The sequence below is a fragment of the Harmonia axyridis genome, chromosome 4, assembly GCF_914767665.1.
Source record: "Harmonia axyridis chromosome 4, icHarAxyr1.1, whole genome shotgun sequence".
NCBI classification, from domain to species: Eukaryota; Metazoa; Arthropoda; class Insecta; order Coleoptera; family Coccinellidae; genus Harmonia; species Harmonia axyridis.
Genome location: NC_059504.1, coordinates 29,936,345 through 29,954,479, shown reverse-complemented (window position 1 = coordinate 29,954,479; position 18,135 = coordinate 29,936,345). Strand labels below are relative to the sequence as shown.

Genomic DNA, 18,135 nt, shown 5'->3' with positions numbered 1-18,135 from the left:
ACTTTTTTTCAGTGCTCGTCACAGCTCTGTCTACAACTTATATCTAATTGAGTGTACGGCACTGAGTGCCGTTTCCGTCGCACTGTGTCTCACTGCGGCTTCAATTGGTTATATACCGCTGGCATCTCTCTCTAGAAGGGTCTTGATCCTTCTATCGAGCTCTCGGTGCGTCCAGTACCTTCTAGAAAGAGGCAGTTGCGTAGTGCTTGTGAATTCGTTAGAATACACTAATGGAATAAATTAAAGGATCGAAATAAAATTCAAAATTTTCAGCGGTTTTTCAAATGGCTGTATTTTCGATAACAATGGTCGTATCTCAATTCGAAGAAAAACTTTTTATTGCTTGAAGTTTATAGTTTAGAGATCTCATGATGGAAAAATTTTCCGAGCAACATGTACAGCTAAATCCTAATGAATACAGAATCTAAAATTTCTGCGAAATATTTTCAGTTTTCATTATTGGCATACAGACTTCAAAATTTTTTTCCAAATTAACCACTATATGGATGAGATAACTTGTTCATTCAGCTTCAATATCCTTTTTTCAAAGTTTCGATGCGAGCACATCTCGCTGAAATATCGAATTTTAAATTGAAAAGGACCTTTTTGTTTTTATTTTTTTGAAAATTCGATCGAATGAAACAAAAAAATCGCTTCATGGATTGAATTGAAATTCTCAGGGATTTTTGTGGTGATATTGAACTGTAAAACGCATACTCAACATTGATGGTTTTTCCGATATTTTCAATTCAGCGCTTGATTATCCAAAAAGCCTCTGAAAGCCTTTTTTTATCAACTTTTCAAATTAATGTAGAACGAAAAAAATTTTTTTCCGAAAATCCAATAGCTACTTCTTGTAGAGAATTCATTCAAGATTTCATAATATCCCTTAAATTTTCTGTGCAATCATTGATTGGTGAGATATTGATGGTTAAAAACAAAAAAGGTCCTTTTCAATTCAAAGTTCGATATATCAGCGAGAAGTGCTCGCATCGAAATTCGGAAAAAAAGTATATTGAAGCTGAATGAACAAGTTATCTCATCCATATAGTGGTTAAGTTGGAAAAAATAATTCCAAGTCTGCATGCCAAAAATGAAAACTGGGAAAATACAATCTGAAATTTCAATAAATAACATGGTGTTTCGTACAATCTATGTATTTCCAAACAATTTGAGAATATAGCTCTAATGGAGGCTAATGTTAGTGTGTCGAAAAAAAATAGAAAGTTTTAGCGCTTAATCGTAATAAGGCTTCGCGTCAATGGTAAAATACCCTGTATATGTAATTAATTAAATGGAGAGAAAATTTGTAATAAATGTTCTAAAGTGCCTTTAACTGCCAAAAACATTTTTTTTTGGCCAATAACAAAACATATCAATTTAATAGCAGTCAATGAAAGTACAATTAGACAGTTAGGGCGGCGAAATTTTATTTTGCCGGGGCGCCAAAATGTCTGGCGGCGGCCCTGAAGGCGGTTAGTACATCCAAGCAAGTAGATCCAAGGAAGGCAGCAGGCGCGCAAATTACCTACTTCCAGATCAGGGAGGTAGTGACGAAAAATAACGATACGGGACTCATCCGAGGTCCCGTAATCAGAATGAGTACTGAATACAGTATCTTCTACCGTGAAGTCCCAGCTTCCCATCTGGATTGGAGTAATAAATTCCTGAAAATTTTATTTTCATTTTGTAATAATAACCCGACACTAGACATTCATTATAAGTTTGTATATTTACGATTATTTTTTTTATATGACTCATACCTATGAGTTGACACTCTCACTCTGTGATATAGGAAGAAATGATAAACCATAGTGTGAAATATAAAATGTTATATACTTTGATTTTTCTGCTTTATCAACATTTTCTATAAAATGATTCGATTGCAAAAGCATATATAATAATCAATCCAAAAGATTATTCATTCCTTATGAATGATCTCAATTAACAAAATTTAGAACTCATCAACCAATATTAATTCATAAAACTGCAACCAATTATTAGAGATATATACCACTACATCCTTTCTGTTAAGGTTAAGGACATCCTAAATGCACATATTTCCTAATGAATGTAATCTGCCGAATTTGCGCGATTAGAAATAAAAAAAAAGATAACAGTGGAGTTCGTCATAATGACACGTGCATGATCAGATAAAGAAAGGAATTTATAAGGCACGAAAGGAAAATTTTCATTCAAAAAATTCATCTTTTATCGGACGAGAGCTATAAACATAAACCCTCATCTCCAGAAAGAAGTTCATTTTCTCCTTTATTGTTATTGTACGATATAGATTTGTCTTTGTTTTTTAATAACCTAAAAATATATATTTTTTTATTTTTGTGTTCACACGCTAATCCCGGAAACCGAAAATACCTAATTGATTTCATTGATATTGGATGGAACTAAAAAAGTTATCGTCATTTAAGAGCACGCGAGCACATTCGCGGGCTCAATACATGCAATAGATTGAAATGCCATTTCAAAATTGTAGGGTAGTAAGAATCTTTCACCTCAATTGTTTTCTACGCCAATGCTAGTTCCCATGTATTATAGTTACTATGTGGCTAATAAGTCTAAACAATCGGAATTAAGTACATGATAAATTATCAGTTTTTTCACATGATTTCTTCATTGAAAGGTCAATAGTTTCAAAGTCAATTTCTCACACTAAATTAATCACAATGTTTAGGATAAGATATTGTATCGATACATACAATGAATCAGAAGAAAGGGTGTCTGTTCATTTAATAAATTGATAAAAATGAGAAATGGCTTCAAGGAAAAATTAACAAAAAACAACAAGAATTCATTTCGTCTGTAATCTGTATGTACCTACACGCTATCTCCCAAACTACTGAATGTATTATATTGAATAATTATTTCAAGATCGTTGCCAAATTTCGTGTTCAAAATTAATTAGCCGTTAGTCTCAAACTACAGAGTTCGAATCACTGGAAAAAAATCCGTCCTCAAATTCTATTCTGCCGGTCCACCCGGTCAATCCCGATAACTTTCGAACGGAAGGACTTAGAAACTTAGAATTTGGAGGGTAGGTTAGGATCTTGAATGCCGCTGTTAAGATTATTAATAAAAAAAACTAAGAAGGGTTAACAAAATTTCTCTAATTCTGTGGCAAATCCATTCATTCCGTCACATCTCGTAAAACAAAATCGTGTGGAAGATTTAGAAGAAACTATCATAGATGCATTAACGTATAAAGTGCCATTTTTCAAACGTTTTGTGGACGACTGTCTCACTGCAACACCTGAAGAAAAAATAAATGATATTATAAAAAAATTCAATAATTATCATCCAAAATTGAAGTTCACCTGTGAGTTAGAAAAACAAAATGAAATAAATTTTTTGGACCCAACACTCACACGAACAAACACAGAAATAAAGACGATTTGGTGTACAAAACCTACCTGGAGTGGCCGTTACCTAAATTTTGAAGCTACAGTCCCAATAACACAATAAAAAAGGTGTCATATCAGGAATTGCTGACCGAGCTATAAAACTGACAAGTCCAGAATTCAGAAAACAGACAATAACTAAGGCAAAAAACATACTAATTCAGGATGATAAATGATAAACAAAATCTTCAAAAACAAATTTTTTATGCTATATAACTCAGAAAAACAAACAACTAAAAATATCGAAGCTGGACCACCCAAATACGTATCTGTACCATATATCCAGGGCCCATCAGAAACTTTAAATAAATCACTTAGACAGTATGGAATAAATTTAGCACATAGAAATATAAGCAACCTAGCTTTCTTAAACTCGAAATTGAAATCAAAGATCCCAAAGGCTAAAATATCAAATTGAGTGTACCAGATAGATTGATTAAATTGCCCTAAGGTATATATTGGACAAACAACTCAATATATGAAGGAACGTATAAATGGCCATAAATATTGCAAGAACATCACCGCACTCAAAAAGCACGAGCAAACTGAGAAGCATAAAATGGACACGAATACCAGTGATAAAATGGACTTCGAAAATTTTTCCATCTTAGAAAGAGAAAAAAATAGTAAAACTCGAAATATATTGGAGATGATTCATATCAAGAAAAATAAAGAGGCTATGAGCGATAAAACAGAAACGAAAAATTCAGCCCAAATATACTGCAATTTGATAAAATAATAGAAAATAGAACATAACATAACATAACAATAATCTTTATTTTGAGGAATAACCTGTGTACATAAATAAGCAAATTATTAAACAAAATTGATGTCATAAATCAAGAATCGGTGAGCGCTATGCCAGTCTCCCCAACAAATACTCTTCCACTGTATACGGTTCAAGATCCATCAGCAATGTATGGACCTCTTTTTTAAATCTATTAATAGGAACAGCTATTTTTATTTTATTTGGCAATCTGTTGAACAACCTTAAACAGCTATACAGGGCAGTCTTTTTCGTCATCGTTAGGTGATGGATTGGGTATGAATAGTTATTTGTTCTTGTTTCATAAACATTTTGGGGTTCATACTCCTTAAAAAGTTCCCTATTTTCATAGAAGAACAGCAGGCATTCCTGGATGTACACTCCACTCAGGGTCAGGATTTTTGCTCTTCTAAAATGCCCTCTGCATGACTCTCTGTATCCTATTCCTGCCATGGTTCTAATGACCCGTTTCTGCACGACAAAGATTTGTTTGATGTCTCTGCTATTTCCATAAAAAACTATCCCATATCGAAAGACTGACTCGAAGTTAGCATGGTATACCATTTTAATCGTAATGTCATCTACATATCTCCTCAGGATACGTATGCAGTAGCTCACCCTATTCAATTTATCAATAGTTTCCTCGACGTGGCAGTTCCAGCTCAGACAGCAATCAAGAGTCATACCCAAGAATTTGGTGCTGTTTGTTAACTTCATTTTTTCCTTGTTCAATACGATCTCCGTAGGTAGCGCATAACCAGGGCGATTTGTTCTGATTATCATCGCATTCGTCTTCTCGTCATTGAGGAATAGTTTGTTTGAACTAAACCATTCTTTCATTTGTTTCAGTATGTTGCCAGCTGAATTAAGTAGGTCTGGAAAGAGTTTTTGTCTGATAAGGATATTCGTATCATCTGAGTAGTTAGTAAGACTGAAACAGTCAGTTTCCTCCAAGATTTCAGCAATGTCATTCAGATAAACAATGAGCAGCAAGGGTCCAGCCACTCCACCTTGTGCTACGCCAGTATTAATAGTCCTGATTTCTGATAAACCTGTCTCACCGTCTTTATCCACCCGTACAAATTGTTTCCTATCCGACAGATATGATTCAAACCATGCTAGAGCAGGACCTCTAATGCCGTATCTCTCAAGTTTATCGAGTAGTATGAAATGATCCAAGCAGTCAAACGCCTTGGTCAAGTCAAAAAACAGGGCCATAGCAACTTCACTTTTCTCCAGTGCCTCAATGATGTTCTGTGTGAATTGGAATATTGCAGTCTGGCACGATTTTCCTTTTTGGTAGCCATGCTGTGTTTTACTCAGTAGGTTGGATGTAGTAAAAAAATCTATTATGCGGTTACACATAACAGATTCAAAGATCTTCGAAAAGCAAGACAACAGACTGATCGGTCTATAGTTTTCCAGTTTTTCTTGATCACCCTTTTTATAAACTGGTCTTATCTTGGCCAACTTCAAACCATCCGGGAAGAGTCCACACTTCAAGGAATTATTCAGAATATATGTCACAATGTCCACTATGCTTTCTATACTCAATTTCATTATCCTTGTTGGGACCTCATCACTACCTGCACTCATCTTGTTTTTTAGGTTTTTAACGACCTTCATCACCTCCTCTGGAGTTGCAGGGTGTAGGAATATGGATATACTGTTCCTCTTGATTTTACTTGTATAGGATTGTGGATTCATTGTTGATACCAGGTCTCTGATTGAAGTTATTAAAAAATCATTAAAACGGTCAGCCACAGTCTTGGGATCTCCATCAACTTGTTTATCTCTCGTGTTTACTGTCCCTCTGATATCCTTTACTATATTCCATGTGGTTCTCTGTTATCTGATTCGACCAATCTTTTTTGGTATCGTTTGGACCTGCTTTCTTTCAGCTTCCTGTTGTACTCCTTCTTAGTCTCTCGATAAGTATTCCTATACATTCTGTTCAGTCGTGAACTACGGTCGTATTTGTTCTCGAACGACCCCGGTAGAATCTGATTTCGTATCGGCTGTCAGCGGAGAAACAGAACAGATTTTCAATATCGATCGTACGTGCTAATACAGAAAAGTTTCAAAGGAGACAAATTAATTAATCTTCTGATAACTCATCGTAATTAATTTTAGTTTATTTTCATCTATCTTATTCATCGTCATCTACTAGTGTTAGTGAACTAAATAATATTGAACAACTATTCGTGAAGTGCCCTGAATTCATCATCAGCCAGGTGAAGCCATAGGTACTTAAGGGAGGTAAATTCCCCTGAATTCCCTTCCTTGGAACCTCCTTTTAGGAACCAGATTAGCGGTGATTCGCCTAGGTTTCTTCTGCAGCCCGTTGGGGTAAGTTGCATTTCACAATTTTTCGGTTGTTCAATATTAGTAGAAAAATTCATCTGAAATTGACCGCAAACCCCCTTTTTGCGGACAATTATTGGTGCCGAAACCCGGGAAAATATCTTAAAACCCCCTAAATTCAGTCTAATTGTCATTTCCGTTCATCTGATTGAATTTGTGATTTGATTTTCATTCATTAATTGGGTAGTTATTGAAAATTCATAACACGGTTATCTTATCGCGCGTCATCTGTTCATTATCTTCAACGATAAACACATCGTCTGTTCTTCTTAGATTTTTCGGAATTAATTTATACCGATATACATACCGGGGTCGTTCGACAATTTAAAATGCCGTCAACGGATAAATTGAAGGCCTCTTTAGCAACATCTGTCATTAAGCGCGAGAATGCATTTTCTGCGGCATCTACTCTTCTTAAATTAATAGAGGATTTGACCACAGAAGTCGATGTGGCCAACATGTGTCTGGCTGAGTTGGTCAAAGTGGAAAAGACTTTCAGGGAGGCTGATGAGTTAGTTGTCCAACTCAATTCTCAGCTAGAGGAGCCTGGTCAGATGGGATCACCATCAAAATTCGAGGCATTTTTTGAAATTTGCCTACAGGTACGTGTCGCCCATAGTCGTCTAACCGCATCTACGTCTGTTAAGGCGCCATCATTGTCATCGGCTGAGCTACCTATTCCGAGGGTTGACCTGCCTTGCTTTCAGGGCAAGGTTGAGGAATGGCCCGGATTCATCTCTCTATTCGACGCCTTAGTGCATCAGAACAATTCCCTGGCGCCCGTTCAGAAGTTTCACCTCTTGGCATCTGCCATCTCTGGTGAAGCAGCATCTGTCATCTCTGGCTTTCAACTAAATTCGGTGAATTACCCTCTGGCCTATCAAGCCCTTCACTCCCGGTATCAAAACCCTCGTCGGTTGGCGAATCTTTATGTGAATCAGATCTTGGATTCACGGCCCGCATCTGTGTCTTCCTTACCACAGTTGAAGAAATTCGTCACGACGCATCAGAATGCCATTCATGCTATCAAGGCATTACCCATTTCAGATCTGGCTGACTTCCTCTTGTTTTCTCTAGCTTTGCGCAACCTCGATATACCATCTCGCCACTTGTTTGAGGGGCAGTTATCCTCTGATGACTTTCCCACTCTCGCTCAGTTGCTCGAATTCACCAATCGACAGTTGCGATTGTTGGAGAGCACTTCCGTCACCTCATCCATTGCGCCGAAGGGATCATTAAGACCTCAATCTCCAGCAGGCTCAGCATCTGTTTCCCCATCGTCTGTGCCTTCATCCTCTGGTGTGTATCCTCGCCGCCCTGCTAACGCTGGTGCGTGCCCTTCGTCGTCTTCCGCGTGTGTGTTTTGCTCAGCGAATCATTCTGTTCGCCAGTGTCGTGAGTTCAAGGCCATGAACGTTAATCAGCGACGAGCTTTCGTGACTGAAAGGCGACTATGTAGAAATTGCATGTCGTCTTTCCATGCCACCGCTAAGTGCAGTTCGGGTCAGAGCTGTCACACATGCGGGGGACGACACCATACAATTCTCCATCTGGCATCTGCTGCCGCGGTATCTGCTGCCACTGCATCCCCTTCCGTTTCCTATGCTGGAAGGAAATCCCTTTCAACGGAAGAACGTCCTTCTTCGCCCTCTGTTTCATCAGAGGAGCCAACCCGTGCTTTCACCTCTCGGGGCACCTCAATAAGAGCTCGATCAGCGGGGATCTCGCTGATGTCACGCCGAAGCCCTGAGGCGGCAGGTTCAGTGTCGTCCCGAGCCTCGCCAGCTTCACCTCCCCTTTATTCTTCCCACTCCCCTGGAAGTGGTTCCGAATGACTGCACTGGTCATCTCGCGGTTGTCTTACTCCGTCAAACAAACATCTGTCTTCGTCTTTCCGTCTGTTCTCTTCTTATCATCTGTCTTCATCTCCGCGGTCTTCTTTGCGTCAGACCAATAATCCTGACTATCTCATGCCTACCGCTTGGATACGTCTTGATAACCGGCGGAATGTCGTGTTCGGCCGTGCTCTCCTGGATTCCGGCTGCCAGCACACCCTTATCACCCGTGAGTGGGCCTCCAAGCTTCGTCTTTTCATCCACCCTGAAACCATCCAACTTCGCACCTTGAGTAACGCGGATCAGTTTCGCATTCAGGGTTACGCATACGTCACTCTCTATCACCAAGGGGATCCTCCCAATCTCATCATCAAAGCTTACGTTATTGACAGCCAAATAGATCCCCTTCCTGTCAAAGCATTCAACGGCCGGTGGCCTGAGTTTCAGAAACTCAGCCTGGCTGATCCATTTTTTTTTCTTCCTCGTGCCATTGGAATGTTGATCGGCTCGGATGTGCTTCCTCATCTAGTTCTTCCTGGCACCTTGTGCCCATCGTCTGAGCTTCCAGGTGCATTATCTACCACCTTAGGTTGGGTACTTTATGGGCCGTATGCTCGCCATCGGAGGAAAACAAAACACGTGTCTTTCTCACCAGCCACTGTTCATAGTCGCATTCGACCTTCTAGTCAAAACACTTTTCCGTCATTTTCAGCAGGCTCATCATCTACTGTGTCTTCTCCATCCCCTTCTCAGCCCAAAGTCCTTCTATCAGAGGCCGCCTGCCATGTTCCTTCGGACAATACTGATTCTTCTGATGCTTCTGCCCGTATCTCATCATCTGATGTGATAAGTTCTCCTGTCATCACGGACCCTCTGAGCTCCCCGCGTCATTCAGATCAGGAACTTGTCAACATCGTTCGGCGTTTTTGGGAACTCGATAAAGTACCTGACGTGCTTCCTTTGACCCCTGCCGAGAAGGAGTGTGAAGTTCTGTATCGCGCTGAAGTCACTCGTGACTCCACTGGCAGATACACTGTTGGTTTGCCCTTCTCATCTTATCGTCTGGGTACCTCTGTCAATGTGGCGACTAGGCAGTTTCTTCGATTAGAAAATCGTCTAGAAAATAACCCTGATCTTCGTGTCGCCTATCATGAGTTTATGCGAGATTATCTCTCGAGTGGTCACATGGAATTGGTTCCTGAATCATTTGACCATCCTCGATATGAACCTTATTATATTCCTCATCATCCTGTACACCGTCCAGATGATCCTGCTACTAAAATTCGAGTTGTCTTCAACGCCTCTTGCGCATCTGCTAATGGCAAATCCCTCAACGATCTTCTGCTTACCGGCCTGAAGCTGCAAGCGGACATTTCCACTCTTCTGCTTCGTTTTCGTCTACATCAATTTGTTTTTACTGCCGATATCAGACAGATGTATCGACAGATCCTGATACGCCCTGAGCAGAGGGATCTGAACACAGTCACCTATGGAGTTTCCTCGGCTCCTTACCTAGCACTTAGAACCCTTCATCAGCTAGCTTCGGACGACGGACTCAGATTTCCTACGGCAAGGCAAGTCTTGCTGAATGAGATTTATGTCGATGACATCTTGACCGGCTGTTCATCCGAATCTGAAGCTCTTGAATTGCGAAAGCAGGTTCAAGACCTGCTCATGGCGGGTGGTTTTGAGCTGCGTAAATGGGCTACTAATCATCTTCCCCTGCTAGACGGTATCCCATCTGATCATCGTAGGGAATCCTCCTCTATTGACCCCCTTCTTCTTGACCGTGAACCAAGTCTCAAAATTCTGGGACTTGGATGGAATCCTGCATCTGATCACTTCTTTTATTCCGTCCGTTTAAACTCAACGACAGTCACCAAACGGAATGTGCTGAGTCAGATGGCTAGAATCTTCGATCCTTTGGGATGGCTAACTCCAGTCACTTTCTTTGCCAAAATCTTCTTTCGTCAGCTCTGTCTACTTCATCTAGAATGGGATCAACCTCTCTCGAATGAGATTCAAAACCGGTGGTTGCAGTTTCAATCCCAGCTTCCCACGTTGACAGAGCTTCACATACCACGATTCATCCCTGCCGTTTCTTCTTCTGCTCATCGCTTCATCGGCTTCTGTGATGCCTCTGAATCCGGCTATGCTGCAGTTGTTTATCTAAGCACTCCTACATCGTCCGGTCGATTCCACGTGTCTCTTCTAGCGGCCAAATCCAAAATTTCTCCTTGTAAGGCAATGTCCCTGCCTCGTCTAGAACTCTGCGGTGCCCATCTTCTCGCAAAGCTCATGCATCATTTGTCTACCCGCGTTTTACAGAATCTCAGTGCTGACTATTTTGCCTTTTGCGATTCTTCTGTTGCCTTGTCGTGGATCCGTGGTGAGAGTCACAGGTGGAAGACATTTGTTGGCAATCGAGTCGCTGAGATACAGGATTTGATTCCTTCTAATTGCTGGAGGCATGTGATATCTGAAGACAATCCAGCTGATTGCGCCTCTCGAGGATTGATGCCCTCAGATATTCATCACCACCCATTGTGGTGGCGCGGTCCTCCTTGGTTGTCTCTCGACCCATCCTCGTGGCCTCTTTCCTCTGTCGATTCATCTCAAACTGAACAGGTGGACGACGAAGCAAAGCCGATCTCCTCCTTAATGTTAGCGGCCATCTCCAATGAGCCCACCTTCATAGAACGTTTCTCTTCGTATCTTCGTCTCAAGCGCATAACTGCCTTTTGTCGACGTTTCATGGTAAATGCTCGTCGTCCATCTTTCCCTCGGTCAGGTTTCCTCTCCTCTATTGAGCTTCAAGAAGCTGAAATTTGTTTGATACGTCTAGTTCAGTCTCTGCATTTTGCTGAGGAGCTAGCTGAACTTAAAAAACCTTCTTCTCGTCATCGGCTTGTCATGAAACTCCATCTCTTTCTCGACAATCATGAACTTATACGTGTCGGTGGTCGCCTTTCAGCCTCCTTGCTACCTTATAAACACAAACATCCTGTTCTCCTACCCAAAAATCATCATCTCACTCATCTGATCATTGATGATGCCCATTATCGTCTACTTCACGCCGGTGCTTTAGCTACGCATTCGTTCATTCGTCGACGGTTCTGGATCTTGGATGGCTGCAACGTAGTTCGTAACCGTCTACGAAAATGTAACCGATGCTTCTCCTGCAAACCTCGTCCTCTCATTCAGCCAATGGGCAATCTTCCGCCTGAGCGGTTATCTTCTGCTATGGCTTTTCTTACCACTGGCGTTGACTACGCCGGTCCATTTTACGTGACGAGTGCGCGACTGCGCGGAGCCGTCAGCACCAAAGCATATCTAGTCGTCTTCATCTGTTTCACTACTAAAGCGGTTCACCTAGAGTTAGCGTCTGAGCTATCCACTTCAGCTTTCATTGCTGCTTATCGTCGCTTTGTTGCACGCCGAGGTCATCCTTCTGTTATCTTTTCGGATAACGGCACCAACTTCGTGGGTGCGCATAATTACCTTCGTGACCTTGGCCGCTTATTGGCTGCTCCACAACATCAACAAAGTCTGTGTGATGCCGCCTCTTCCTCTGGCACTGACTGGCGATTCATACCTCCTTCCAGCCCTCACTTTGGCGGCCTTTGGGAGGCTGCTGTCAAATCTGCTAAGCATCATCTCACTCGCGTTATCGGCGAGCAAAAACTCACGTACGAGGAGTTTCTCACCGTCTGTACTCAGGTGGAGGCAATTCTCAACTCTCGTCCTCTGTATCTCCCTTCGTCTGATCCTTCTGATTTTGAAGCTCTCATACCAGGGCATTTTTTGGTTTTTCGCTCCCTCACCGCTCCTCCTGATAACGATGTGAGTTCCGTATCAGTAAACCGTCTGTCTCGCTGGCAACTAGTCCAACGATTTCAGCAGGACTTCTGGAAGCGTTGGCGTACGGAGTACCTGCACACCTTGCAGCAACGTCACAAATGGTTGCACCCATCTACTTCTATCCTTCCAGGTACCGTTGTCGTCATTCGAGATGACAATCTTCCTCCTCTAAAGTGGTCTATCGGTCGTATATCATCTGTTTTTCCGGGAACTGATTCCACAACCCGCGTTGCTGATGTTGCCACTGCGTCTGGGACAATTCGGCGACCAGTCGTTAAATTGTGTCCTCTTCCAACTCAGTAGATTGCTCCTGAAATATTTCGTCTGTTCACTTCTTCAGTTCAGTTATCTTACTGAAGGGACACTTCAGGGCGGGCGGCATGTTCAGTCGTGAACTACGGTCGTATTTGTTCTCGAACGACCCCGGTAGAATCTGATTTCGTATCGGCTGTCAGCGGAGAAACAGAACAGATTTTCAATATCGATCGTACGTGCTAATACAGAAAAGTTTCAAAGGAGACAAATTAATTAATCTTCTGATAACTCATCGTAATTAATTTTAGTTTATTTTCATCTATCTTATTCATCGTCATCTACTAGTGTTAGTGAACTAAATAATATTGAACAACTATTCGTGAAGTGCCCTGAATTCATCATCAGCCAGGTGAAGCCATAGGTACTTAAGGGAGGTAAATTCCCCTGAATTCCCTTCCTTGGAACCTCCTTTTAGGAACCAGATTAGCGGTGATTCGCCTAGGTTTCTTCTGCAGCCCGTTGGGGTAAGTTGCATTTCACAATTTTTCGGTTGTTCAATATTAGTAGAAAAATTCATCTGAAATTGACCGCAAACCCCCTTTTTGCGGACAATTACATTCCATTAACACTACTTACTGTATAGAGAATATCCCGTCTGTTTTTGCACTCTGCCACCTCTGGATCCATTCTTCTCCTTTGCCTACTTCCTAGTGTGATCCTCTTGAGTGGGAAACATCCATTGAAACATGCCAGATACAACTTCATAAACCATTCACATTGTCCATTAACGTCTCTTTCATCTATTTCGCGAATTTCCATCCATTCTAAACTTCCTAAGGCATTTAGAAAAGTATCAATGTTTTCTTGATTGAAAATTCTCCTCATTACTTTTTTGGTCTCTGTCTTGCCAATAGTAACTGTAAGTTTTTGTGCGGTATGGTCAGAAATCTGTGAGTGAAGGATTTCCCCCGAAATACTACACCTGTTAACTAGAACATTGTCCACACAAGTTGCTGCTGTTTCAGTTATGCGAGTGTTTTCGCTAATTGTAGGGTATACACCATAGGAATTGAGCATTGAGCACATTTGTAATCTTTCAATGCTATCCTTGCTGACAAAGTTTACGTTGAAATCACCCGCTATTATCACCGTTTTATTAGCCTCATTTGTGAAGAGTGCTACTAGTTTTTCTAGTCTCTGTAGGAATGTCTCGAAATCTCCACTTGGTGTTCTGTATACTGCTGATACAACGATCTTTGTCTTGTTGATCTTAAATTCGCAAGCTGAAATCTCAATGTGATTTTCTACTGAGTTCTCTGTGGCTTCTTTTCTTACTTTCCCTAATAAACCATCTCTGGCAAATATAGCACTCCCCCCATGTTTGTTCTCTAAGGTTCTGCAGAAACTTGCAGCCAGGTTGTAGTGTTCAATTTTATAGATCGGAAGTTGACTTGCGGTTTTCCAGTGTTCTGTGACGCATAGGAATGTACACTTGTTTTGGGCCTGTAGGAACTCGTTCAATTCATCTACACAATTTCCTATCGATTGTAAATTCTGATGGATTACTGTTATTTCATTTTCGCGGTATTCTTCTCTTTTCTTCTCTGGTTGTCTAGCTATACTAGTTAGACATTCTCTGCCGAAAAAACTGATATCTTCTGACGAGAACTCCCTGAGGCCATATTTCTGGTTTCTGTAATTCATTGATCAACGAGATGTCGGTTGAAACCTTGAAAGCGATACTACCAGCCTCCTCTCTTTTGGGCAACATATTAACTGTGAACTCCCTGTTTGGAAATTTTTGGACAAGGAAGTTTTTGATGTTATCCTCCGTTGCCTTTAAGCTCACTCTGCCCACATAAAGCCAGGCTTTCTTTTCAGCACTGGTGAAAACTGCATCTGGTGGCAGATTAACAATGTCACTATTTCCCTCTATCGCACTCCTATTTCGTGACCTCTTCCTTTGATTTCCCACTGTTGTCCAAAAATCTTCTCTAACCTTATTCTTCCTCAGGTGATCTTCTTTTTCAGATAAAACGGTCTGTTCTTCATTTATAACTATCCGTGGTGTTATATATTCCTGTTTGTTGTTAACATTCCTGGTCTCAGATTTTTTGATCACATCAGCGTAGTTTTTAGTTGGAGCTGTTTTGTTGTCATCTTTCTTTTTGGGTTGTGTTTTTTCACCATCATCTTTATCTTTGGAGTGTGCCTTTTTGCAGTCGTCTACATCCTTTGGTTTTGTCTTCTTATCTTCTATTTCAGGTAATAAATTCTTTCGTAACTGTAATAGTAATCTCCCATATAATCTTTTTTCCAGTTTCAGCAAATTCTCATCCGGAATTCCTCCTTCACACATATATGGTCCCTGTTCCTCTCGATCGTTTTTATGGGTTGGGGCCTTCGCAAAATTTTGTTCTTCTTTCTTCAATTGTTTCAAGTCTTCATTTAGTTTTTCAATCTCCTCTGATTTGGCCTGTACATCTTCTCTATTCCTTTCATTTTCTTCATCAAGATCCTTTATTTTACTGACAAGGGTCTGATTTGTAATTTTCAATTTGTTTACCTCATCCCTTAACTCCTTTTCAATCCTTCTGCTGGCATTCAAATCCTCCAGTATACTAGCGACCATTTTCTCAGAAGCCTGCAATTTTTCGTGCAGTTCTTTTTCACTCTTCTCTAATGCCTTTATCTTCGCCTCATATTCACTCTCCGATAGAAGAACTTCGTTTTCGAAAGTTTCACTATTCCTTCTAAGAGTTCTTATTTGGTTTTCCTGTTCAATACCCAACAGACTCATTTTATCCATTTGGTCTGACAACTCTTTCACCTTTATTTCGTTCTCCTCTTCAATGTGAAAAATGTTCTCCTCCAAGTTCTTAATTTTTTGGGTATACTCCTTCAGTTTCTTCACTTGTAAAACTTTCTCTTCTTCCTCACGTTTGTAACTTCTCTGGCATTCTATAGAACATAAGCAACTTCCTCCATCCACTACTTTAGCTGATTTCTTCCTTTCCAGACAGCTCAGATGAAAATGACTAAAACATCTCATACATACAGTGTGAATGTTCTGTTTCTTCTTACAGCATTCATAGGTGTAGTTCATACTCTACCAGTACGTGCCTGTTTGAGGAAAATATATTTCTTAAAATTTCACTAAACCACCATCCGAAGAAGTATGAAATGAAAACCTTGTCAGTGTATGGAACTCTTCACACATTAATGTCTATGCATCATCTGCTTTGCGATAACAAAGGATGACGGCAAAAAAACTCAACAGTTCCGAGATATTCTCGCTATTCACCGTCAAATTTTCCCGGAATTATGATTGATTCATTTCTAATTCCGTTCCTCATACATAAGAAAAGTTCTTAGATTCACCCAGTATCGATTTTCAATCCCAGATTTCCAAGTAATCAACATAAACTCGAACTATCATGCAGAGCGATATTCAAAGATAACCGTCCGCGATAATAATTTTATATATTCCCCAAGAAAATTCTCCATGTAACTCCATCTACAATGACAACATTCAACTATAAACCCAAATAAGATATTTCGCTCGATATACATATATACAGGGTGTTTCAAGTTTGACGGCCTATTAGACGTTTCTGTAGAACAGGGCCGATTGTAAATCTGAAAATTCGGAATATGACATTGTTCATGATGCTCTATTCAGCTAAAATATTTTCGAAGTTCCGGCATTTCCGGTTATACCTACAAGAAAAAAAAATTTTTCGAAAAAAGCTTTTTTTTTATTTTATGTCTCAGATATTATCAAGATTTCCATTTTCAATTACTCTCTGCTAAAATTATTGCGTTAGTCCTCATAGTTTTCAAAATATTATGAAAAAAACGAAAAAAAGAGAGAATTTCCTTAGTCACAATTACGTGAATTATTTTTACTGTGAATATCCTATGCGTATACTCAATTCGCCTTCTCAAAAAAGAATGATGTAGGAATATCTTGCATATCTCGAATTTGAAAAATATTATCACAGGGTGTTTCAAATATTGTGCAAAAAATTGTGAACAAAATTTGATCATAACTTTCGATTTTCAAATTAGAACCCTATTTTTTTGTGATTTCGTTGGATTCTACGGTGAAAAATAAGGATAGTGTCCTAACATGATTATGCTCTCAAATTCAATAATTCAAGAGTTATTCCAGATTTTATTTCTCCAGAAACGTCTAATAGGCCGTCGAACTTGAACCACCGTGTATATATATAAAAATAAGTTTGAAGTATATATATATATATATATATATATATATATATATATATATATATATATATATATATATATATATATATATATATATATATATATATATATATATATATACTTCAAACTTATTTTTAAGAGTCTTTAGTGTATAACTGTGAACTATTGATAAGGGTCAAACGACTCGATTATTTTGAAGAATAAAAGAAAACTCTTTATTCCTTGCCAAGCTTTCGAATTTATTTAATTCTTCTTCAGGGCTTCTGAAATACATTACAAATCCTTCACATATTCAGTTTAACAATAACTTCGTTAATAATTCACTTACAGAATGTGAGGTTATGTTTAGGAAACTTGCAAAACTACAAAACATTTGTCTTAATTCAATTCACATTGATCCTTTGGACATTAAAACGACAATAATTTTCTTCAATTTGAAACGTCAACAAAATAAAAACATTTTTTTCACAACCAAAATATATTACTTAAAATATTCAATTTATTTATTTTTTCTCCTTTGTGTCAACTGGCTAGATAGGTATATTGTTTTGTTTGTTTTTGACACTTTCGTAATCTGCCTTCTTCCTTTCACTCGTCAACTGGACCATCGAAGAAGAATTAAATAAATTCGAAAGCTTGGCAAGGAATAAAGAGTTTTCTTTTATTCTCCAAAATAATCGAGTCGTTTGACCCTTATCAATAGTTCACAGTATATATATATATATATATATATATATATATATATATACGCAGGGTGGTGCATTGTGCCATCGGGGAGTGACGCCCCCGCGTACCCGAGTCACCACAACTTACCTGAGGCTGGCACCCTCTGTAAGCTTGAATTAAATCGCTCCCGTTACAAGAAGGAATGCAAATCAGGGCGGTGAGGAGTCTCAGGTTGGCTCCTCTCGGAACCGTCCAGAGGTACAACCTGTTGGGGTTAGATGTGGAGCGAGCGGCGCATCCCCCCCGAGATGGCACCGCAAGGCCGAGCCTCGTCACTCTCCAAAGAGTGAGCTATGGAAACTTGAATGAGCAAGATGCTCATTCCGTTACAAGCGGAACACGAGATAGGCGCACACGCTGGACATACGAGGAAAATTGTATTTTGATGCGTGCGCATTATATTGCACAGGACCTAACTGAACGAACCGGAAAAACTTATAGACAGCTTTTGGTTGAAATATGGGAGGAGATGTATCCCAGCAGACCCTCATACGCCCAACTTCTATCAAATAGGGTGAGATGGATGATGAAAGGTGGAAAACTGTCTCGAGCTGAGCTGAGCAACATCAAAGGAAGCTGTTATCCACTCGAAGTGGTACAAAATATGAACACAGATGGGGTGGAATCCAGTCCGCGCAGATCATCGCTGAGGGTTAGACGTAGCGGATTGTATCTGGGAGGT

General features: G+C 39.9%; 3 protein-coding genes across 3 annotated transcripts; 2 read left to right on the top strand and 1 right to left on the bottom strand.

Moving 5' to 3' along the window:
- Positions 1-6,875: 6,875 nt before the first annotated feature.
- LOC123678655 lies at positions 6,876-8,381 on the top strand. Its single transcript, XM_045615791.1, has one exon. The coding sequence runs from the start codon at positions 6,876-6,878 to the stop codon at positions 8,379-8,381; it is 1,506 nt and encodes a 501-aa protein (XP_045471747.1).
- A 601-nt stretch (positions 8,382-8,982) lies between these two features.
- LOC123678654 lies at positions 8,983-12,545 on the top strand. Its single transcript, XM_045615790.1, has 2 exons — positions 8,983-8,989; positions 9,094-12,545. Exons 1-2 carry the CDS (start codon positions 8,983-8,985, stop codon positions 12,543-12,545), a joined length of 3,459 nt encoding a protein of 1,152 aa, XP_045471746.1.
- Positions 12,546-13,109: 564 nt separating this feature from the next.
- Positions 13,110-15,603, bottom strand: LOC123678653 (intracellular protein transport protein USO1-like). Its single transcript, XM_045615789.1, has 2 exons — positions 14,267-15,603; positions 13,110-14,190 (listed from the first exon to the last, which is right to left on the bottom strand). Exons 1-2 carry the CDS (start codon positions 15,601-15,603, stop codon positions 13,110-13,112), a joined length of 2,418 nt encoding a protein of 805 aa, XP_045471745.1.
- Positions 15,604-18,135: the final 2,532 nt, after the last annotated feature.